The sequence below is a fragment of the Nipponia nippon genome, unplaced genomic scaffold (genome assembly GCF_047370975.1).
Source record: "Nipponia nippon isolate SJK-2023a ecotype South Korea unplaced genomic scaffold, ASM4737097v1 scaffold_2, whole genome shotgun sequence".
In the NCBI taxonomy this organism is placed as follows: Eukaryota; Metazoa; Chordata; class Aves; order Pelecaniformes; family Threskiornithidae; genus Nipponia; species Nipponia nippon.
The window spans coordinates 65488368-65512641 of NW_028262336.1; the positions used below are offsets into that span (position 1 = coordinate 65488368).

The following is a 24274-nucleotide window of genomic DNA, read 5'->3' on the forward strand; positions in this document are numbered from 1 at the left end:
GCCTAAGCACAAAAAAGTTTTACCAGAACTATTCAACCCGTCTTCACACAGGGCTCTTTTAAATGCTACCTCATCAAAATGAGTTTGTCATAGCCACTGTAAAAGTTTGTTAAAACAAAGAGTCGCTAAAGAGTATGTACAGCTATGATCAATATATTTTCTGTAATCAGAGCTGAATAGATGCAAGAATTTTTGAGAAAATAATGCATTAAGTTGTATAATTTATATCTGTTTGGAATACATCAGTTCATTTAAGTATTGCAAGACAGCATACTATTCTATTTTGTGGTTGTGAGGGTATAAAAGCTTACAATATTCTTCTTAAACTCTAATATTTAGAGTTTTACATAAGGAGTCAGCTTTCATTCATGTCAATGCAGCCTGCAAGAACAAATGTACGTGTTGCCTACAGAAAGATTACCTTCATTCTTCCACTTGAAAGAATTTCAGTTGTGCATGATGTTTAAAAAGCAGGGTTAGGACAAATTTGAAAAAAAAAAAAAAAAAAAGGCAAAAAACCAAATGTTCTGTTAATAAGACTATAGCAGGCAAGTTACAAATGCCCCATGAGTGATGTATATTAGTAGCGTTTTTACCCTAAGCAGTATCTGTAAATGTTAGATCTTGCATGGCAGCCACTAGATGTCAGTGTCTCAGTCGCCAGCTGCCTCTCTTCTGTGTAGAGTTAGGGAGTAATAGTAAGCCGAAGTATCACTTTCTGAATACATCTTTTTAGAAGGGCATTTTGTGTACCTAAGTTCCGGTATTCTACAGAAGTCAATGGAGATTTAAAACAGTATTATGCTCTTTTTAATTCATTTGACTTACCTACTGTTCCTTCCCAAAACAGGCCATTTCTATATCTGTACTGTAGGCTTTGGAGAATGTGTAGTATCTCGTAACATCAAGTGCATTTATCCAGCTAAAAGCAGCGGAATGCTTGTTATTCACACAATTGCCACTTAAAATATATAGCTATAATATAACTGACCAGAAGTAGTTTAATCTATTGGTATGTGATGTTATGAAATAGTTTCATAGCTCTAGAACTTGTGAAACGTTTGTTCATGCTGAGAACTCCCTCAAATCAACCTTGCTGAACCTTTTACCTTTTAAAATAAATAGAGCGTAAAAAATGCATGCGGATTGAGGTTTTTTGCCTTGTTAATCTGAGGAAGAAGGAAGGTGCTTAGCACAATATTCCGTTTCTATATATACACACTTATTCACTTACTCTTAAGCCTCATTCCTGTGAGGATCCTTCATGAAAGACACCTTCCAACAGAGGAAGACTGGGCAAAATACTCTCAAGACAGGAGTTTCTCCTTATCAGCCAGCTTCCTAGGCGTAGTATGCTTTTTCTTTTGTTCTTCCTAGTCTCCTACCTATTTGAAACCACATACGCATTTTGCATTCCCATCAATAATAGCATGGAGTAACACCTTCACGCTTGAACAATCAAAAAAATAAATGCAAATAAACTGCTTTCAAGTTGTGAGTTCCTTATGTGTTTTAATAATTTGCTGCTGTCCGAAGTTCCACTTTACAGGGCACTCTGACTCGCTTTTTAGGTAAGCTGATACAGTGGTAACACCTAGGCTGATCAATTTATAATCATAAATGGTACAGATGTCTTCAAGTTGTTGAGTGCATACAGTATTAGTTCCTAGATATGCTGCATGTATTTTTAAACTTGGTGCCAAGTTGTTTGGTTTTACATCGTAGAGTGTTTGAAACTGAGCCATAGGATTTGTACTTGCCAATTCTAAATTTAAATGTAACTTATGATGTATGTCATGCCAAGGAGAGCAAACCTGCAGGCATCTGCTCATTCAATGCACCCAAGAGATTTGCTGCTGAGTAAGCTGTACGTGTGTAAATTCTGTGGCAATGGAAAAAGGAATAAATGGACTGTCAACATAAAGGATTGAAGTCAGCCATGTGAGATGTCTGTATGGTTTTTGTCAGCTTTCTGCTTTGGAAGCCTTGCAAAGGCCGGTGGGTTTTTTTGTTTTCTGGTTAATTTATTAGATTCTTGCATTATTCTTCCATCAGTCAGAAGAGGGCAAGGATGTAACTCATTAATTTTTGAGCAGTTATAATAAATGTCTGTTTTGCTCATCTGTGCCACCTTTAAGCTTTTAAGAAGCTCGCTGTGTTTAGCTGGAGTGCTGCATCCACTGCATGTACCTGCTAGCGACCAAGCTCTCTGGAATTTGTGTCATTGGTTTGTACTGGCAATGAGAGGTGTAATTGCAGGGAAAGTCTTGCTCCATCCTAGGCTGTGAGCTCTGTAGGAGAAGCAGCACACTCAGAAGTCTGTGCAAAGACCTTCAGAGGTATGTATTCATCTGTCCTTAATTCTGTTCTGAAAGTTTAAATCCAAATAAATAGCTTGTCCTCTGTAGTCTCCCAGCTGGCATCCCTCTCCAGTGGTTTCACCAGCCACTGGCTGCTTTGGTACCACATGAGTCTGTCTTCCTTCTCCTACAGGAGCGAAACTGCTGATGCTGATACCTGAACCACGGCAAGCTCTTTTCCTTTCAGGTGTCAGCACTGGTAGCTTCCCTCAGCTGATGCCAGCCAGCATCTGGCACACCAAAAACCACAGCCCTTCTGAAAGGGAAAAAGTGTAATGTCTTACAGCCATAAGAACTTTTCTCAACAAATATTCAACAAAACATGTTTTCTGACCTTTGCATTATGTAGTGTGCTGGGTAGAATTAGGTGAGGATGACACGCCTCTAAAATGGGCTTTTTTTGCCATGAACTGTTGACAGAGGGGTCTGCAACTGCAGCTACGACCGCAGGCAGAAAGTTCCGTATTTCAGCCAAGCAGGTACAATGTTCACCTCTCAATGAGAAAGGCCTGGGGAAGCTTAAGGGCGTTCACACTTTCATTGAGTATAATTACCGGGATACTCGTTGGTGCGTATACTTGACAAATTCCCATGTGTTTTTTCTTGTGCCTCTTTTACAAGCAGTGCAATACGCTATTTGTTGTTAGGCAAACCTTATAGGGTTCATGTCATGATGTAAGCTTTCTGTCAAGAGGGTAAAGAAGAAAGAAGTCCATGCCCTGGTGTTAAAGGAATATTTTTCCTTTAAGGCAGTGGTGTAAAACAGTATGAAAAGGATTCATCCCCACTATTAAAGAATTGAGTAAAACCAGTCTGTTTTTCCTGGATCTCAGTGAATGTGTTCTATAATTAGTATCATTCCTAAAGGAATGATCCTGTTGCCAAAGTGAAACCCTTCACTTCAGCAGTGGCAAAGATGCAGCTCTGACAGAAGTCTGACACCCACGTGGTATCAACCCTACTTTTCTGGGATACGGCTCCACATCCTTTGGATGGGTGAAGTTGGAATGCAGAGCATTTCTCTGCTGCGTGTCTTCGAACGGCAGGAGCATCGTTCGCTCACTCGTTCACGGGTGAAGTACTTGGGGTGTAGTCATCTTTTACCTGCAAATGCTGAAGGGCCTGTGGTGACAGAGCAGTCTCGGCCCGTGGGCCATTCGCCAGGTCATTTCTTCATGAAGGACAGCGGGGCCTGTATGGCACAAGGGCCCTCTCCTGGGCAGCGGCGGCCACTGATTCCTGTCCTCTCAGGTGGAGGCGGCAGGCGAAGCCACGTTTGCTGAAGGCATGCTTTCGTGTTCTCGTGTAGGGTTTCAAATGCAGTTGAGCTGAAACAACAGCGTCTTGCCACCAGCACAAAGAAGTCTGTTCTCTGTCCTGCCTCCCCATTCCTTTTTTTTCTGGATTTTCCCCACCTGAAAGCGATCATATGTACACTAATGAGAGGACAGCAAAGCTGCATTTTTATCTGTTTTGACATTTACCAGCATTTTTTGCCAGCATTACTTGGGTTTTTTTCCTATTGTGAATATGTATGGTGAGTACTTATCCATCTTAATGGAGTTATTGTATTTTGGCTGTGTTTAAGATATGGTAGTGTGATATTTTACAAAGAATTGTCTCTTCTCGGCAGAGTAGAGGTAGATATCAGTGTCTCTAATCTATCTCTGCCCAGAAAGCTCATAGTGGCTAAAAGTACCACGTGAAAAGGAGATCATGTGCAATTAACAAATTAAATAAAAGCTAAATTCTTTGTTGCATGTTCTGTTTTGCAGAGTTGAAAAATAGAACTTCTCTGAAATTTTCTCCGAGTTTTCATTATAGCCTTATTTCTAAAGCCAAATATTTTATTCCTAATTTGGGCTGTGTTACGAGCAGCCAAGTGTGCATGCAAGAGGGTAAAGTCCACGGGAGGCAAAAGGGCAGTGCAACTGCCAGCCACATTCAGAAGGAAGAGATAAATGGAAAACTAAGAATAGCTTTGCCCATTTTCAGGAAGGACCCTTCCATCTGATGAAGCTCGTACTAGCTCTCCGCGCTGCCCCAGCAGGTGATTTCTCCTGTCCTTGCTTTGCAAGTTGAAATTCCCGTGTGCTTCCAAATCGTAATGCTCTGCGGGAACAGAGAAGGGGTGGGTGCCGCAGAAGGGGGCATGGACCTGTGATGGAGACATCAACACCAGTGCTTCTGCCTGGTGTGTTTTTTGTAAGCTGCTTTGGCCTTGGTTTTCCATTTTGAGTGTTCGCTTTCAGACACGCAGAACCTGAAGTAATTCTGACAGTGCAGGGGTGACTCCAAGATTACCTCTACGTTGCTTAAATGCCCCGGTTGTGGGATATGATGCCTGTTCCCATAGCCAGGCAGGGCAGAGGGCTGGCATCCTCGCTGCTCGTGGCAAGCCATCTCTAGAGCAGGCTGGCCATGGCCCCGCCGTAGAACACTTGGCCCTGCATCTCCTCTGGTCCTTACATAGTGCGCCTGGTATCCTAAGGCATAATTGCCCTTTTATTGTGCTTTTTCAGTTCAGAGTTGTTCCTTCCTAGCAATGAAGACGCACCCTCAGCGTCCTCTTCTTAATACTCAGCACTTCTGTTGCCCTAACCCTGATCTTTAGAACAAGAGTGTACTAACAGAGGCTACTTGCACCAATTTGGCACCTTATTTCTTATAATGTAGAATAGGGATGGCGATGCTTATCTGTGTTCTGAAACCGCATAAAAGTTTCTTGTGAAGTACAGCGATATTTCCATACATGTCGATAACTTGGTCCGTCATTATCTGCTTATCGCTCTGGGTAGCAGGAGGATGCCTCCTTCACACTGCTGGCCTTTTCCCTCTGATTAGCAATCAGTGTTGCTTTCTGAAAAAGATGAAAGAAAAAACAAAGACCTTTCCCCAGATATCCTTTATCAAAATTACAGTCAAGCCAATCAAAGCTTTCCATTTATCTACCTAAGTTTATATTTACATTTGTATTTTCATCTGTAAAGTAGTAGTAATTTGTGAGTCTTTAGGACAGCATGGATGGTGACTCAGAACCACGATCTGAGTCAGTCTCAGCAGACCCCTTGAAGGAAGATGCGGAGCCTACACAGAGACGTGTTTGTGGGTAAAATACATTTAAAAAGCTGCAAGGCTACAGAGCCCCTTCTTGCGCTGCATGGCAGAAGCACAGAAAAAACTGCAGGAACAGAATGAAGCACATAGTTGCACGAGTATCGAGTTTGAAAGGATGGTATTTATAAAGCTCGGTTCTTATTAAGTGAGATTTCTTTGTACGTGAACTTTCTTAGACTCGCAGGATGCCATTTAAATGCATCTTTCAAAATAGTTTCCTTCCAGAGTCCAAATGTGGGCTGCACCTGAACTCGGCCTTAGGAAAAAGTCAGTCTTTGCCAGGGAGTAAGAGGCGTGGGATTGAAGTTGGTGTTTTGCTCAGTGTTCATCCAGGGGTGTGGTGAATTAGCAAAACATTCTTGTGATGGGTGGAACAGGGCAAGAAAGCCCTTGACAAAATATCGCCATAGGGCATAATTAGAAATGGGAGAGATCGTCTGCATTTGACTAGATTTCTTGCTGCTTAGCCCATCATTCTAGTGTTTACAGAGTTTGGAAACTCCTTTTGTCACAGGCTTTCCTTCTGACTGGCCCCAGAAAGGGAGGCTGACTCCAGCATATCAGAAAAGAGCAGGAAAATGTATTAATTTACAAGTTATTAAATAAATAAACACCCCTGTGGAGGCATCTGTTTTTCTGGGTGTAGAGTTACTTACGCTGGGTAGGGCTAAGGATTTCCTGGCTTGCTTTATGCTGGGTTGCAGAAACGAGGCTTTTGCGCTTCGCTTTGCGGGTCCACTCTTGCGGTTTCATTGAACAAGGCCCCGGCAAAATCCCTGGGTTATGAAATATTTCCTCTCTGTCGGGTCCCGGACAAGAGACGGCATCTGCAGAGCCAGAAAAGGAAATCCTTGCCTTATAGAGAGCGCTCTCGGTGTGACACAATGGCTGATATAAAGTGTCGGGGCAGCTGAGCTGAAGGCAAAGGAACAAAGGAAGATCGAGGTTCGGTGGCTGTCTCGGACAAAAAGAAAGCGGAAAGCGTCTCGGGGATGGATAAATTTAAGGCTGCGCTTGTGCTGGCTGCGGTAGGGGATGCTCTTGGTTATCGCAATTTCTCCCGAGAAAACAATGCCTTAGGTGCAAAAATCCAGCAGGAGCTGAAGGAAATCGGAGGGCTTGAGAACCTGGTGCTCTCTCCCGACAAGTGGCCAGTAAGTGACAACACGCTCATGCACATGGCTACAGCAGAGGCTGTCATCACAGGTAGGTACGCCGGGACTAGCGAACGCAACCTGGAAAGGAACAAAACTGTCGAGCTGCTGCGTTTCTTAGAATAAGGCTGAGTGCTGGGGGAGTCACGAGAAAGCGTGTCAGAAGTGCTGCTTATGTGAATGATAATGTGCATTAGCTTGTCTCCTCCACGAGCGTAACCTTGCGACCATCACACGAACTGGGGAGTTTTGATTTCTTGAGTGTGGAGGGTTTCTCCCTCTGTTTTCCCTAGATTTATACAGTTGGTTAAAGCTTAAAGACTAAAATGCCACATGTCCAGCATAAAAAAAAAAATTGCTAAGTGGATTATCTGTATGCTGGACTATGTCAGGGAATAATATACCCACTAGAAATTCTTCTGTAAAAGATAAGAGCTCTTCTAAGTGCATTTTTAACATGTTTGTGTCCAGAACTCCAGGCTGGAGTAGAGTCACCTTAATACCTTTTTCAGGCTAAAATCACTAACGCTGTCTCGTCTTTGCTGCCCCTCGGGCAAAGGGTTCCATCTGCAAGGCCAGAAAGGGAACAATTTGCTTTCTAAGGAGAGCTCTGTCTCTTTAGTCCAACAAATACTCTAACATACTATGTTTACAATAACATCCATCAGAATAGTGGAAGTTGTTAATAGATGTCTTCAAAAATCACAATAGTTTGAGAGAGAACATTTGGTTTTTCTTAAGGTAGGAATAGCCTTTTGGAAGATGCAATGATATTTATATCGACACCCTACCCATTGCACTAGAGCTTTCTGAGACTGTCAAGACCGTCATCAAAAGAACACCAGAAGACAGTGACCATTCAGCAATATTTTGCCTCTGCAGAACAAATCACATTTTTTTAATCTCTGTAAAAATATTCCTGATTTTTCTCAACATGTGTAACACAGGATAACTAACAGTAGCAGAAACTCACAATGTAGCTAAGTATCCTTCCCGTCAATGAAATTTCCCTTGTGCTTCTGTTTCACCGCTTTAACTGCCTGCTTCCAATCTGCTCTAAATTTAGTACGTAGAGCTCAGTTGAAGAGTGTGTTGGACACTTCATGCTTGGCTATTAGCTAACCAATGGTTTAAGGGGTAGCTAATACACTAAAGATAAGGGCAAGATGTCAGCCTATCAAGAAAAAAGATGACTAACGTATTTCTGAATATAGGCAATGATTAAATACATATCATATGTTTCTTACTTATTGAACTCTCTAAAACCATAACTTCTGGGTAATCAAGCCAGTTAGACTAACAGTAAAATAATAAATCTTATTTCTTAGATATGGCAGGAGTACTGTGGCTCTAAAGAAAAAAACTCTCAGCTATAATTCCCATCAGCTGTTTTAATCCTACACGCTCATCTCTTTAGCCTGATCAGACAAGCTTTTTAAAAAAGGTGCTTTTATGGGCTGGCGAGAAAGCAACAGGCTGGTGTGGGGAATTTGAGTAAGAAATCTTCATTTCATAGTAACCTTGGTGAACAGGGGAAATCCAGTCCTTCTCTCTGCTTCCCACAAGGCAAACAGAACTGCTCCTGCCCACAGCAGTGTCTCCTTCTGGCAAGGGGAACACAAAAAAGCCACTGGGCTTGGTCACGGTCCAGCCCGTGTGCAAAATCACCCAAGTCAACAGAGTGAAGCTAAAGGTCAACGTGAGTCCGTGAGGCTGAAGGCCCCTGGCCACCTGACTGCCTTGTGTAGCAGGGAGCCCTTGCTGCTGCGTAGACTGAGATTTTAAAGAATATATTGGGTGCTTGGAACATTACCAGCCAAAAAAAAAAGAAAAAAAGAGGGAGGATAAGCAATAAGAATACTCCTGTCCCTCACTGCCCTGTTCCCCACGCATCCCGTTCACCTGGCTGGCTGCCTGCCGGCCGCAGGCAGCATCCCCTGGGCGCTGGGTGGGACATGCCCAGGGCTTAGGCTCGCCGTGAAGTCCCATCCCCAGGGCACTGCCCCCGGCGGAGCTCCCAGGCTGAGGCTGCGGCAGCAGCCAAGCATGAGGTGGAGCTTTGCACTGAGGACGAAGGCAATTCTCACCCAGGAAGGCGATTTTGGCCAGCACTTTGCCGGCTGCGTGGAGGGCATCCCGTGAGGGCCGCGGCCAGAAGAAGTCGGGGCTGCGGGCGCTGCTGCAGACTGAGCTGGCGCTCCCTAAATCCACCATGTGCACAGACTGAAAGTTTGATCCCACAATGGAGGATAAACGAAACGTCTACTTCCAGCAGGAATCTGCCCCATAAGGGAGGAACAAACCCAGCATCATCAAAAGCAGGGGAACCAACCCTTGCCTTTTCCTCTCTGACTTAAACATGGGTTTAAAAAAAATAAGGGTTCATTTCTAAAGAAGGAACCTGTCCTATTGACTTGACGGCTGAGACGGCAGCCTGGCTCCAGGTGTGGGAACTGTGGTGGACTCAGGCAGCCCAGAGCTGCTGGACCACAGGGACTCTGGCTCCGAGGACAAGCCTTCTGTGGGCGGTAAATCGTGCTCCTGGCTCCCATCCAGATAAACTGACACCTGATTCCTAAATCTGGAAGGAGTCGGCAGCTTGAAAGTATCTTGTTCATCTAGGATTGTATGTGGGATGGCCAGGGTAACGGATAGGGTGGTTTTTTATCTGAAAGGAGGGGAATCTTGGGTTTACCCTGCATCTTCTTTATTCACCTGTCTGCCTAACTGGTACTTTCGAGTGGCTCTGGCTTATAGGGCTCCAAACTTTCTCTTAAGTTAAACCTCTCCTGTGGATTTCAAGAAATCACCAATCTTTGACAAAATGAGAATATTTTCAGAACTTCCCCTGCTGTGAGTCAAATCAAGTTCAATCTGTGAGTCAAACCAAGTATTAAATGGGTTTCTCAAAGCGCATAGAAAAGATATAAATGGACAAATCCCGACGGCCTCCTCAGTTCCCACTGATTACACAACTGTAATAGATGCCGGTGGCATCTTTTCCTTGGCAAGAGCCAAGGGCAGGGCTCTTCAAGCCCAACGAGACGCAACAGCAGCCGAGAGAAGCAGCTATACTGAAGAAACAGTATATGTTTAACAGGGGAAAGGGTCCTCCTTAGGCAAGACTGTAAGCCTTAGGAAAAATAACCAATAAACAGATATTGCTAGTGAACTTATTCCAGAAAGACATTTACCTGCTGGAAATACTACAGACTGTAGGGATTTGCTACTCTTACTGATCTTTATAATCATTTTTATAAAAGCTTGCTGTTCTGGCTACTGTACTGACAAAAGATATAGGGATTCCTGCATGAAAGACCTACAAATTTTAGACAAAATAAATACAAAATTCAGATTAAAAATAAGGTCACTAATTTGCTTTTTTGTTTAATCATACATACTTCTTTAAAATAATTCAGTGGTAATTTTAAAAAAATAGGCTTTCATTTTTAAATTGGGTTCGTGTCTGCAAATGATGGCAAAGGCACGGGCTGAGCCCGGCAGGGCTCGCTGCACGCATACACCCAGTCCCCACGGCAGCAACACTCTCACCTTACAGTTAGACATCTCTGTAAATACTTCACACCACAGAGCCTAAATAAAGCCCCTGAGCAGCTACTGTTGACGAAGAGAATGCCTTCATCTTCCTGATTAAAGGAATTAAAAGTGGAAGGGAAAGGAGGAAAAGATGAGAACAGAGAGATGAGGCTGTTGTCCCTCCAGCCCACTCTCATGGTGTGTAAAAATGTGTTGACAATGGCAGGAGAAACACGACTTGGTGTATCGGAAGAAGAAATAGGAACATTTCTTAAATGCATAGTGAGCTTGCTTGTTTGTTTTCAGGGCTCTCTTGCTCTTCTGCCTTCACACAGCAACCTTCTCTTCCCTCCTCTGAGCAGATTACTGGTGTTTAGAAGACCTGTACCGGGAGCTGGTAAAACGCTACGTGGATGCTGTTGACAAGCTCTCGGGGAGGCGGCCAGACCCCGCTACCATCGAAGGCTGCAGGGAATTAAAACCAGACAACTACCTTCTCGCTTGGCACACACCATTCAATGAAAAGGGTATGGTACCGCTTTCCATTTATAGATCCTGGCTTGAATAATGCCTGCTTTCAGCGTTTGTGGCTATATGGGAATTTTTTCCTTTTCCCCCCTGACATCAAAGACTACTACCCCTGAAACATTTCCATGTTTGCCTGAGGATGGCAAGAGGTCTGCCAGGAATTCCTTCTGTAGGGCACTATGTCCTCTCGTAAATGAACCCTTCCCTCTTTAACATCTATTTAAAGAGACTTTGTTCTTGGCTCTGTGCCTCTGGGTCCAGATCTTTGTCCTTGAGTTTAATGATTATTTTAAGAAATATTTTCTGCCATTTTTCATCTAAATGTTTGTAGTCTTGGATCTTTTTAGTGATGGCAGATCTGAAACAAAAAGCCGAGCCTGTGAAATGCTCTATGCACCAATGTGTTCGCCGGAGGGAAAGCAGAGACTTTCTCCAGGTGGATCCCCTGCTAACAACTATGACTGTTTTGCTGAGAATCCCTAACGTTCCTAGCCCTGTTTCCCTACCCATGACCCTCTCTTTCCTTCTCTTTATGATAATTTCATTTTATGATCAATTGAATTTCTGCTTTAACTTGAATAGCGTGCATGCAGCTATGTGCACATACATACGCATATACCCATACAGTGCAATTAATCTTGAAAGACTGTAGAGGCACCACATCACCAGAGGAGGTAGACCTGGACAGGCACAAGATGATGGCAGCCCACACAGACGTTGCGCTGTGTCGTTGTGATGCTCTATCACTGCAGCACATATCGGCACCACTCAAGGGCGTTGCATATTGATGCAATATAGTGGCAAAGACCCGGTGGCACAATGCCATGGCTATTTCTGGGTCTGTGCCGCCAGTTTTCTCTGACACAAAAAGCATCTCTCATTTGGCCCCTGCTCCTCACAACAGCTGCTGGGAGCGAAAAGGATCCCCTCCCCATTTATTCTGCCCACGCCGCTATTAGCCAGGCAGATCTGAGAAAGTGCCCCTTTGGCACTTGTCATATGTTTTCTGACGGACAGTGAGCAAAATTTGGTCAAAATAATTGTGGGAGCTGCTGCTGGCCCTGAGCAGCTCTCAACACCTCCAGCAGTGGAGCACAGCTGTTCCCTGGCCCATTGCTGTGTTGGAGCTACATCTCTTCTTTTAGCCTTCCTCCTCCCCAGCTTTCCATGACGAACTATTTGCTTTTGGGATACTGTGGGCTAGAAGGATCTAAAATGAATTCCTGCCTTGAGATCTGGCAGCTAAAGCTCACCTTCTCCATCTGGTATGACAAATATCATCCTGAACGTCTCAAGCAGCCTTTTTTTCCACCCTGAGAGGAAAAGAACCAGTGACCTGAGGTGGAGATGTTCAGCCTACCATGGGACCTGACACTGCTATGGACATAATTAACTTACTTACTTCTTAATTGAATTTTCACAAATTTCTTCTTGAGTCAAAAACATTCCACGGGCATTGAATGCCTGGCAGCCGGATAATATCTTGAATGGGCTGGAACCAAAATGCTGTTTTCCTGTGGTCATTCTATCTTATCTCACTTCTCACAAGAATTCATGCACCAGCCTTCAGGGACCAGTGAAATCTTAGCTTAGGTAATTTTGCATTGCTTATATAATGCTCATCTGCTCAAACTCTTGTGGGTGTAGTCAGAACACTGAGTTCTCAAGTCAAACTGCCCTGTGTGTCTCTTTGCCACCTCATGTCATGCTCATTGCCGCACTCATTGCAGAGGTACCTGGATTACATTAAAGGCTGGTGAGATTCCTGTGGCCACCAGGAAGCCCAAGGCTATCTAACACCTTCCATTTTAAGAGCTTGTTTCCAATTTATGATGTTGATAAGCTCAAGGCTAAAATTTTCACTGTTGAGTGTTTGCCTCCGTTGTTTGTCAGCATTTATTTAAAGTTTTGATGCAGATGAGTCTGCTGTTTCTGAGACATGGTAAAAATGTTTTGTTCCTTGCCAAAAATTCAAGTTGTTCAGAAGAGAATCGCTGATGTTTCAGAGCTGGAACTGAAATCTGAGTAAGGTGGTACCCCTTGAGCCAGAGATGTGCCTTCCGAGCCACTGCGAAAGGCCAGTCAAATGGTAGTTTGGCTTTACCAGTATTGTGTGTATTTCAGGCTGAGGCTGCAGCATCCAAGCAGGTCTTTATTTGCAGCTACTGGAGCAGCTGCTGGGCTTCCTAGTAGCACTTGAGAACAGTGCGTTTTTGCTGGTGGCATTGGTAGAGGAGCATGAGGAAAAAGTGTGAGTTAAATGCAGAAAGTTGGGGAGCAAAAATGAAGAGAAGGATGAGCCACAGATGGACAGGAGATAAAGGGGCCAGGCTCTAAGTTCTCATGCAGAACAGTCCATAGTCACAAAAGACACATCCTCTTCAGGGCTTAGCAGTCATTAAGCTGATCTTTATTATTCTATGGATGTCGAGTGAAGAAAAGCACACTGAGGTAGCACGTACTATAAGAGAATAATGTAGCACGTGAATGAAAATGATGTAATAAGTGTCAACACAGCTTTTGTGACAAGAAGTCACACCTCAGAATTCCATTAGAAAGCTCATGAAGTAGCCAAGAAACAGGAGGAAAAAGGAGGCACTGTGAAGATGGTCTATTAGGATTTCCAAAAGACTCTCAACAAGGTTGCTCACCAAAGGTGCTAAGTGATGAGGCACTAAGTTGCTACAGGATGACAGAAAGGTCCTCCTGAGGACAGACAACTGGTTAAAAGACAGTAAATGAAGAGCAGGAGATTGCAGTCTGTCTTCTCCATAGAGAAGGAAGCACCTGTGTTGGACCTCTGCTGTTCAACATGTCCACAAACTATCGGGAAATGCAAGTGCATAGTGGGTCAGCAAAGCCAAAGATAATATGGTGCAGAGTTGTGGAAGATGCTCACAATGATAAGTAACTGTGTGGCACAGTAGCAGAACCAAATGCAATGCAGATAAATGAAAAGTCATACAGGAAGAGGGAGGGGAAATCCTAATTTTATATACGTAGTTGCAGTTGCTGATTCAGCTACCATTCAGGGAAAGGATCGTGGAGCCACAGTAGTTCTACAAGAATGTCACTTCAGTGCCAGAAAGCAAATAGGCTGTTAGAAGTGACTCGGAAAGGAACAGAGAACAAAACACAAAACATGTTTGCACCAGTGCACAGCTCCATAGCTGCTGTTTCTCAATTACTGTATAGGATCTGGTCCCTCCCTCCCCCCAAAAGGATGTACAAGAACTAGAAAGGATATGAGGAAGGATGGTTGGATTAGTAAAAAACTGCTTCCATAGGCTGTGATGTCTGAGACAGTACGAGAGTGAGCTGTAAAGTCGTAGATAGCTTGGAGAACATGACTAGGGACAGAGAAAACTCACTGTCTCCTCCAGCACAGGAACAAAGGACTTCAAACGAAACTGGCAGGTCATGAGTTCAAAGCAAGCAAAAAGGAGGACTTCTTCATGCAACACCTGATGAAGCTGCACAACCATTTTCCAATGTCAATTTGCAGATGCTACGGTTCATGTGGGTTCAAAAAAGAGCTGGGCAAATTCACCCAAGGAAAATCCTTCGAGGATTATTGAGCAGAAAGACAAATAGCCAGCTGCCCCCTGGATCAGGGAGCCAATTGTCAGTAGCTTCATTAGTACAAAGGGGTAGCATCATTGTACTTTTCTTTTACCCTTTCTTAAGTATCCTCTCCATTGGCCACTGTCAGACAGGGTCAGTTAGGTCAAGATTTGAGCTATGTTCTTACACATGTCTCAACCCTTGCTTGGACTAGTCTCACTGTCCCTTACTTCATTGATTCAAATGGTAGATGCTGAGACATGGGACCTAACAGCTGCTAATCTCCTGAAGCCCTCTCTAGACTTAATGGTACTCTATGTGATGGAATTTTTTGTTACTGAGTTTGCTTGTCTAAGTCTGCAGAAGGTTTTAATATAACTTCCTAGACCGGAGGAACACAATGAAGTTGCAAAGGCAAGCACCTTCAGACCAACAGTGAAACTACTGTAGTGCATCCTCCACTTTGGATATACTAAAAGAGATGTTATTTAATTAGCAGCTCTGTGTGGCACAACACCCTTCCCTCTCGAATCACCAGCATGGATTGTGTCCTTTGGAGGAACCAGGACTGCGTAGTGACGAAGACTCCGCCATGGAGCGGCAGATGGTTTAATGAAGAGTTTGGTCTCGTAAGCAGGAGAAGATATGTTCTCCCAGTTAAGCTGACCCGTGCTCTGGAAGTCTGGATTTCTTTCCTGACTCTTCCTTGTGGTTTCTGTGTGATTTGTGGGATAGACAGAGTTTTATTGGCTCTTGGCTCCTTAGTAACCAGGCACTACAGCTGCAGCATATATGAGGTACAGGAGCAAACACACCATTTGCAGGACAAGTCTCCAGCTGCTCCATCAGGAGCAGCGGCCAAAGGTGTCCTGGAGAGGCTCTCTTTCACTAGGATCAAGAAGTCTAGCAAGGAGGAAGCAAGCTCTGAGCTTGCGGGGAATAAAATGATATTTTGCAAAGCCTTTCGTATCACATCTATCAGATGTTTGGCCTTTTTTAGACTGCCCTTGGTGGTTAAACCCATTGGGAGAGCTATTGCATGCAAAATTTGCACATTGGACTCTGAGGAGGAAGGGAAGAAATGTCTTCAGCTAATTAGATCACCTAACCAGGGCGATCACTCAGGATATCTGCCCTCTGGGGAGAAGAAGAGCTCTGAGAGAGAGAAATTCAGATTGGTCTGTGTTTCACCTGCAGATGCCAATGGGTGGCTTATGTTAATGATGTTACACTTTGGCTCAGGCAAGTACTTCTGAAGCAAATCTTCCTTCCGCCCCCACTGCCACACTTTGATCACACTCGTGATCTTAGGACACCTGGGCTGAAGTCACTTGGGATGACATTAAAAGGCAAGCAGTGCTCCAGGAGAGCCCTGGTGCTCTGCAGCCACAGCGGGCACAGCCCAGGGGAGCAGCCGAGGGCTCCTCTGAAGATAGGTGACTAAAAGCCCTGACCCTAGCTCCTTGGCACCTGCTGCTTCAGTTTACTCTGGCCCATGAATTGCTCCTACTACACCGTCGTACTGGCTAATGGAGATAGAGCCTTTCTCCATGCTGCCTGTCTGGGAAAAACAGGGAGACTGTGCTCCTATTGCAGGTTCCACAGATGCTAAAATTAGGTGGCATAAATATGCCCCTTATCTTCCAGGGACCAAGTAGAGAAATGCTGATTGCTCTCAACTGTACCCAAGGTCACTGAGAAGTGTGATTGAGCAAAGACAGTGCTGAAAAATGCCAAGTACTTTGAAAAATCGAACCCTATCCATCTCAGGGTGGGTGCCTGCAATGAGTTAATGCTTTTTTTGGGCATTGGCTCACCAGCTGCAAAGAGGAGATAATCACCTCACTGGTGCCTTGTGAAGATAAGCTCATTAAAACTTCTGTGGGATCCTGATATTACTGTGATAAGTACTGCAGAGAAACTCATTAGCAAATTTAACTCTCCATTCAATGAAGTGTTTAAAAGTTGAACACCCAGGATCAGGCACTCAGTGCTGAGGATTAAAAGAAATACTGAATTAGCTGTTCAATAAATAAACTCCATGCAGCACAAGGCAGAAATTCCCAAGACCAAGCTCAGTAAGTGCAGGCTGTACCGCAATGAGTGTGCACACAAGCACTGACTTCAGGTCGCACGGGAAACCTCGCTTCTGACATTGCCTAACTTTGAAGGATTTGGCTCCATAGCCTTTAGTTTCATTTTGGACACGTTATTTTTGTATGTAGCAGAAACTATTTTGTGAACTACCTGTGGGGCTTTCTAGGATGAAACATGCATTAAAACTGTAAGATCAACTGTGGTACTCATAGAAAGTGTTTTAATTGTGTGCTTTCAGCGTGAAGACTGCTAAAATAAGGGCATAGTAAAAGCGTATCATCTGTTTCTCAAACTTCTGTTTCTAGTGCTGACACCTGGAACAAGCAAAACAGTGGTGTCAGCCAAGAATGAGTAAAGATGGCATGAGAGTTTGAATCAAACAAGTGCTGTGAAAAAGAGAGCACACTGCTTTCTGAACCCGCTATGCTCTTCATAGCACTTGAGAATATTGGAATATACCTGCAAAACCAGAATGACTGTGTAGAAGCAAAATTCCTCGCAAGAAACTTTCAAAACTTGTAACTCGCTTTGCATGCTAACTTCCCGTTCCCTGGGGAGTTCCCACAGATGAGCTGAATTAATAAAATGTGCTTGTTTCACATTTTAGCAACGTATTTGTGTATCATTAGTCTTCTTCTAAATGCTTGGCATTATCTTTTTACTTTAGGTTCTGGATTTGGAGCATCCACAAAAGCCATGTGTTTAGGGATGCGATACTGGAAGCCAGAAAGGCTGGAGTCACTTATTGAAGTGAGCATTGAATGCGGACGAATGACTCATAACCATCCTACAGGTAATGTCCGCTGACGTATCGGCGCGCTGACATTCCTAAGGCTGCTTTTCACTTCTGTGGGGACTAACGTGGCTCCTGTGAATCCACCTGGTTAACTGCTTTGCAGACTCCAAGGCCTTGGTTTGAATTTTGCTTGGATAACATATACATGTATATATTACTTATATAGGCTGATATATTTGCGCGTATATTATGCAGACAGCAAGCTCAGGCATAGGAGTTTTCCCTCCTAAAATCCCAATAACTAAACACAACCTGTCTTGTCCAAAGCATATTCATGTCACTTGCCCTGATTAAATTTTAGGATTCATGTACATCTAGATGACTCAGTGTTATCATGCAAGTTTATGGTTCAGGGGATAATAACATTTTTCTCTTGACAGGTTTTGTCATATCCAGTCACTGTAGGTAAAGCTAGAAAGCCAAAACATCTAACTCCACATATTTTAGGACACAATCTGAAACATTCTCTAAACAAAACATAAATAAGTAGATTTAATGCTGTTTTGAATATTCAGGTCTATCATTCTGATCATTTTATGCTACATAAGCGTGTATTCATTCTGTCTGCTTTAAACAGCAATAAATAAAACCATAATGAATGGTGACATGTTCAACACACTCACTGCTCTGAAGCAGTCAGAAAAGCCATCAGGATGGCATAAAATTGGAGGAAAAGAATTCAAAGCAAAGCAGAAAATATCATTAAGCCCATATATAAAGTCCATGGTGCATTAGCAGCAGTAAGACTGCTTGCAGTCTGGGTCTCCCACTTCAGAAAGGACTTACTAGAGCCAAAAAATGTCAGCAAGGAGCATCCAAGTTGTCAAACACCTTCCATACAGGGAGAAATTACATCCAGAAGGAATTTTCAGCTGGGAAAAGAGACAAGTGGCATGGCGAGGAGGCGGGGAGGCGAGGGGTGGAAGGGCCACCATGGACCTCACTCCCATCCCGAAAGGTGCCAGGGAAACGTCAGTTGTGATTCTCATAACTCAAAGACTGAGAAAACCCAACTGACACGTCAGTCAGGACTGAAACAAACAGACAAAGGAAATACTTCCCCTTGTTGTGCTTAGTTAAGCTGCAGACCTCGCTGCTACAGGCAGCTGCAAAGTCCACAGATATGCCTTCGTTCAAAGGGGATCAGGCAAGCGGACGAGAACGGCTGTCGCTGTTAAAAGCAATCAAGCTGTGTAATTAAAATTGCCCCTAAGCTAGTGTAGGAGCTCTGGGAAGCAGAGAAGCCAAACCAATTAAGCTCACTCCGTACTGGCATTATTTGCAGAGCCAGAAACCTTGGCTGGGACTTGCCTTCTTGCCCAGTGAGGGGCAGCTATGTGAGGGTTGCTGGAGTAGAGGGAACAGGGCAATAGCAGCAGGGGGAGGGCATTACCTGGGGAGCAACTCCTGCCCCCCGAGACTGCCAGCCCTCCGAAAACCTTCTGGGCACACTCCAGCCTCTACCACCCTTTGGACTGACTCGTTCTGCTGCCCCCTGCTAGCCCTTTACTTCACCCTCTAAACCCTCCGCTGCCACCCTCACGCTGAATGTGGCACTCAAGGATCTTTATGGCAGCTGGGTTAGATGCTGTCTATCTGAGTGAGACCCTTTGAGCTGGCTCTACCTGGTTTTTTATTCTTTCTGAAAGCATCTCTTCGATTCTGGGTTAGACTTGCCTTTGGCCTGACCCAGTATTGCAGGTCTTATGGCAGAGAGAATGAGTAATCGTCTCATCTAGACTTGTCACTTCCTAAAATAATTTGGTTTTACCTTCAACAAAACACACGAAGTTCATGCTTACATCTATGCATGAGTGAACTCTTTTGGACCCATGCACTGAGAGAAGCACACGCATCAATACTTTGCTCACCTGGGGCTTATTTAAATGACTGAGTTGTTTTCTTAACCTTCTGTTGCACGTTGCACTGGCTTGGTTTTGTTGCGTTTGACAGGATGCCAAGAGCACAAGCAAACGTGAGAAATGAGCCGCTCTGTTTCTGGCATCATGGAAGTGTTGAGTGCCCATTAACAAAAGCTCATCTTAAGTATGTTCATATCCAAAGTGGAAGACTAGCTAGGCAGGCAGACAGCATGTCCTACTCGGACAACTGCTTCTTTCCTCTAAGGGGACATGGACTTGTCCCCTTAGAGGAAAGAAGCAATTGTCCAAGTAAGACATGGACTTGACTCCTTAGAGTAAAATGAGTCAGAAATAGTGTTAGAGCTAACAACCACAGCTCTTGAGCTGGATGACTCTGTAAGCAAGGTGATATAGCTTGTAATCGAATCACTTTGCGCAAGTCAATTATTTCATGTGACTTCAATTAGAAGATTTTCAGTATCACATTAGTGGATGATGTTTATTTTTGACCCCTACCTCAATTTCTGTCATGTTACACCACTGAGAACAGAAGCTCCCTTCTACGTAAAATAAGTTGTAAACCAACGAGCACCATGCATTTGCCAAGAATCTCAACATGCCGCGAGCCAGCCTGCAAACAGGCAGAGATAGGTTATGTGCATTTGTTAATCTACCCGACAGCCATGAGGCATTCCACTAATGATCTTACGAAGGACATGACAAGGATGGTAAGAGCATGGACTGCACGTTGGTAATCATTGTTATCTATGAATTCCAGGCTTTCTAGGGTCCCTATGCACAGCTCTCTTTGTGGCGTATGCAATACAAGGGAAACCCCTTGTGCAGTGGGGAAGAGAGATGATGAAGGTTGTGCCGATGGCTGAAGAATACTGCAAGAAGACCATTCGCCACATGGCAGGTAACGAATCAAGAGAGTTGTTTTCTTAAAACTATGTTCAGCTAGAAAGACGCTGAAGAAACATCACTCCACAGTCTCTCCATGTTGTTGCTACCCCCTCTCTCCTGTCTCCGCAGGGTGTCCTCCTGCTTTCTCTGCTCAGACTGTAAGCTCTTCGCAGGTGGTGCCACCTTCTTCTACCGTGCGTTAGTTGCCTGGTATATTGGTGGCAAAAATACAAAGAGAAATAGTAATGATAATGCCCTACTGCACGGTTTTATTTTTAGAAAGTCATCAAAGATTGCTGGGCAGGGGGGAGAGAAGAAATGATATTTAGCAGGTTACTAGGCAAACTGACTGCCGAGATATGAATTATTCAGCTCCCTTCCATCAATTAGCACAGTCCAATATTTTCCATAAGAAAACCCATTGACTTTCCTCATGTTGCCAGGAAAAGTTCACCTGCAGGTGCCTTCTGACCAAGAGTTAGCTTTTGACCACAAATTCAGACCTGACTTGTTGATTTCTGAACAAATATTTAAGATACAACTTGTTGTATCCTTGTTTTAAAACAACTGAGCATAACACAACTACTGAACTTGATATTGCTGCCTTAGTAATGTATGTGATCTTCAGGGCAAGGGTATTTTAGTCCCCCCTTGCCAAGGAGCGATGCATTTGTAATGGTGAGACCTGCTATGGACAAACGAGTATCATTACATTAAAACATCAAGGAAAGAGTTTTTTCTGTTAGTCTCAAGGGATGGCTGTTGAGAAAGATTGAATTCAATCAAAATCTTTACTCAAGAGCACTCAGAAATGAAGATTTACCCGGGAAGGAAAGATGCCGCTTTAAAATCTGAAAGGAGCACCAGGGAGCCTTTCTGAAAGACCCCACATTTTCATCTGCGCCTCATTGCGCACCAGGATTTTTTTAGCCAAGACCTATGAGGAGCAGGTGCAGGATTAGTGTGAGCGAGCTCCTCTCTGAGTGGCTTTGCAGCAGGTCCCTGTCACTCCACCCCAGCAGGACCTCTCGGCGTGGAGGTATGCGCGTTGGACTCCTGAGGCACGCTCTCCGGCTAGTGTCTGTATTGTTGAGCTTCATCCTATTTTGGTAGCGGGAAAAAGTCTCCTGCATTAAAGTTAAGCTCCTTGGCTGGTGAGATGCACTGCAAAGAAATCCTGCCAGACAGAGTCCTCCAGTTTTAGAAAACTCTTTTTTAGCTGCGTTATCCTCTGTGGATAACAAACACAATGTTCAGTCACACAGGGCTCGACTCAGCACCCCTCCCTGATATTCAGTTGCGATTACTTGCCAGATAGTCCCATGGGCCTGGATGTGACCGTCGTCTCAGGCTGGGCTCGAGGGATGGGGCAAAGCCTTGCTAGGGCTGGCAGCATGGGATTTCTGACCATGCTAAAGGTCCTCCATGCAATTAAAATCTGCAACTGCTTGATCCCTTTGCTTCTGGGCCTGTGCATTGGAATAATCACACTATTGAGGTGCTGCACAGAAAACATTCATTTTTGAGGCATTCATGTTTTATAGTCATGGAAGAAATAGGAAAAAAACCACGCAGACACCTGTCAGGTGACCTGCATTTCTAAAAGCAGTCTTGTAACTAGCTGATGGAGTGGGTGTCAGAAGTTTACTTCAACCAACAACATTTTTGTTTGACTTTTTTTTTCCTCAAGATGCTCTCCTTGGCGTGATGGCTGTGAGTGTATTTTCACCCTGTTTTTCTAAACACCCTCCCTTTTTTAGGGTTCTAATGAATGGCTTCCTTGTAATCAGGCAAAACTGGGGCATGGACTCAGGAAAAGGGCAGCTGGGCATTCCCAGGCCTACAGAGCCACGTGGTTGAAGGCTCATCCCTGTCTGGGGCTGGGGAACCAGCAACCTTGTGAAAGTATCAAGTCCTACAAGGCAGCTTGGATTTTCTTACATGGAGTTGAACCGCTTTAAAGATCTTAATTGCCAAAGAGGGTCACTTATATGGCATTTTAGGAAAAGAAGCAAAATCAGATTATGTCCTTCAGAGAAAAGGTTTGGTTGTGTGCATGCTCCTCAGCCGCTTGCAGCACACAACTGAGCAACCAAGCAGGACAGAGCTAGGGAAAACCAGCAATGTTTAATTTTGTTTTAAATTGTATGCCAATAGTCCCATACTGAACTGCTAGTTTGCCTTAGCATACTTAGCCATCTGGTCCATCTCACTGAATTCTAATTCCTTACCCCATCAGCTTCCCAGGCAGGGTCTCACTCAGGCCTCAATTCTGCAGATGGGTGGGTATGTATGTGCTCAACAGGTCAGTGTGACTTACGTGCCTTTATAAGCCTTGATAAAAAGGTTGAACGAGAGCATTGGCTTGAAAATGAACTGAATTTAACAAGATTATTTACACATGCAAAGTTAAACATGATTAGAGATATTCTTCCTAAAGTGACAGAAAAAGGAGAAAAACCTGTGGTAATTAAAAAAGGCTTATTTTTATGGGCACAGATAGCAGATGCGGGTATTAGTTATCCTTTTTACTATATTTGATATGTATTGTAATACATGCAAATGGAAATTTTGGCCTTTCCTATCTACCTTTTCCTGAAAGATCGCACAGAAATACTGTGAGAGCAGAACAGAAACACTGGAGAAATTACATTATTAGAAACTGATAACTGAGGTAGGAGGCAATTTGTATTTAGGACGTGTAAGCATTTTTAGATATTCTTTAATTGTAGTAAAGGAATACCAAAATCGGCATAGAATTGATTTTTTTTTCTCTCTTTCTGTTGACTCTTCTCCTTGGAGTGTTCCTTAGTAGTTCTCTAACAAATCTCATCTTGATGTATCTTAGTGTAATTTTAATATATCAAAAAAATAGCACCAGATTCTGAAACTGTTTTCTTCTTTCACATTTTCTGTTTCCAGTCAGATGTCCCACTTCATATTAAAATGCATACTTAGTACATATGCCCGTTTAATGTACGTTACTGTAAAATACCCAGTTTTTCAGGTCAGTCAGTACTGTCATTTTCTTTAAAATGTATTTAAGTAGAACTGAAAATGTTGCCGAGATGAAATACTACATCATTAATTTCTTTTGCATTCAGAATATCAGGAGCACTGGTTTTACTTCGAAGCCAAGTGGCAGTTTTATTTGGAGGAGAGAGAAATCAACGAGGAGAATCAGAATAAACCTGTCTTTCCGGACAACTATGATGCAGAGGAGAGAGAAAAGGTAACTGCAACTTCAGGAAGGGCTCAGAAAGGCTCTGAACTGAGAGGGGTATTTTCACAGAGACACACTGGTATTTTTCAACTGTTTCCAGTGCCAGAGCAGTCAAGAAGTCTTTATTTTTTTCTAAAATTTCAAGAAAGAAAAAACAATTCCCATCCCTGGCTCAAGTATGTCTTAGTGTAAAAAAGCAGTTGCCACCAGTCCTGGGGTTGCTTCAATGGGAGGAAACAGTGCAGAGAGGTGGGCTTCATGGTCAAAGGTGTTGACGCCCAAAGCAGGTACAAAACATAAGCCATGGCTATTTGAGGGTGGAAAAGGCAAACGTCTTGCTGGGGGCTCTCATTGAAGCCTAATGGAGCTGTGGTCCTAGTCCCACAGAAATCCCCCCGGGTACTAGGAGCTGGACTTGGTTACGGTCCTTCGAACAGAAGACAGCTGTCCTAAGCAATTCTCTGCCAAGGCAGGCTGTGCCCAGGCTAGGTTTAAGTGTCTCGAGAGATGGTGTTTCACTATGTCCCATGGGATACTATTTTATAGCATACCTGATCTTTCCTTTGCCTCATGACTTCTGGTTATATCTTCTTAACTCAAGAGGAATAATGTGTCTTCTTCCCTGCTGTTTACAGCTTTCTGATATGTGTTGGCACCTCTCAAAGCTCTCCACTTAGCAGCTGAGCAATAAGTATGTGGTTCTTGTCACCTTTTCTCATAAATCAATCCTTTTTTCCAGACTATTAAAGCACAGTTCTATTCTGAGAAGTCACTTTGTATATTTTAGGTGCTCATCTATGCAGTGAAAAGTGCCAGTGGAAGGTAGATTGATTGTGGATAACAAGAAATTCTTCACTTCAAACATAAAGAATAGATCTCCTTCCAGTTTTATTTTATTAATTCAGTGCCATGAACTTGTTACTAGTTTTTTGTTCCTTCCAGTTCTACTGGAGTCTTAGCAGAGCTTTACATGAGTTTAAACCCAACAGTATTTCCCCATGACCATTTCAAGAGAGAACTGCATGAATTCCTCATGCAGAAACAAAATTTACCTTCATTACCCTAGCCCAACTAGTTTGGCCTATTGAGCTATTTATTTTGATGCACAAGAAAGGAAAATGTTGCTTGAC

The 24274-nt window shown here is 43.6% G+C and overlaps 1 protein-coding gene across 3 annotated transcripts in view; it reads left to right on the forward strand.

Moving 5' to 3' along the window:
* Positions 1-2081: 2081 nt before the first annotated feature.
* The window catches only part of ADPRHL1 (ADP-ribosylhydrolase like 1), a 43016-nt gene continuing 20823 nt past the window's right edge, over positions 2082-24274 (forward strand). The window contains exons 1-5 of one of the 3 annotated variants that reach the window (XM_087756229.1): positions 2082-4410; positions 10531-10695; positions 17025-17150; positions 19794-19934; positions 23026-23153. In XM_087756229.1, coding sequence (XP_087612355.1) covers positions 4374-4410; positions 10531-10695; positions 17025-17150; positions 19794-19934; positions 23026-23153 — 597 coding nt within the window. In that variant the 5' untranslated portion in view covers positions 2082-4373. The other 2 variants (XM_087756228.1, XM_087756230.1) reach the window with 2 other exon arrangements.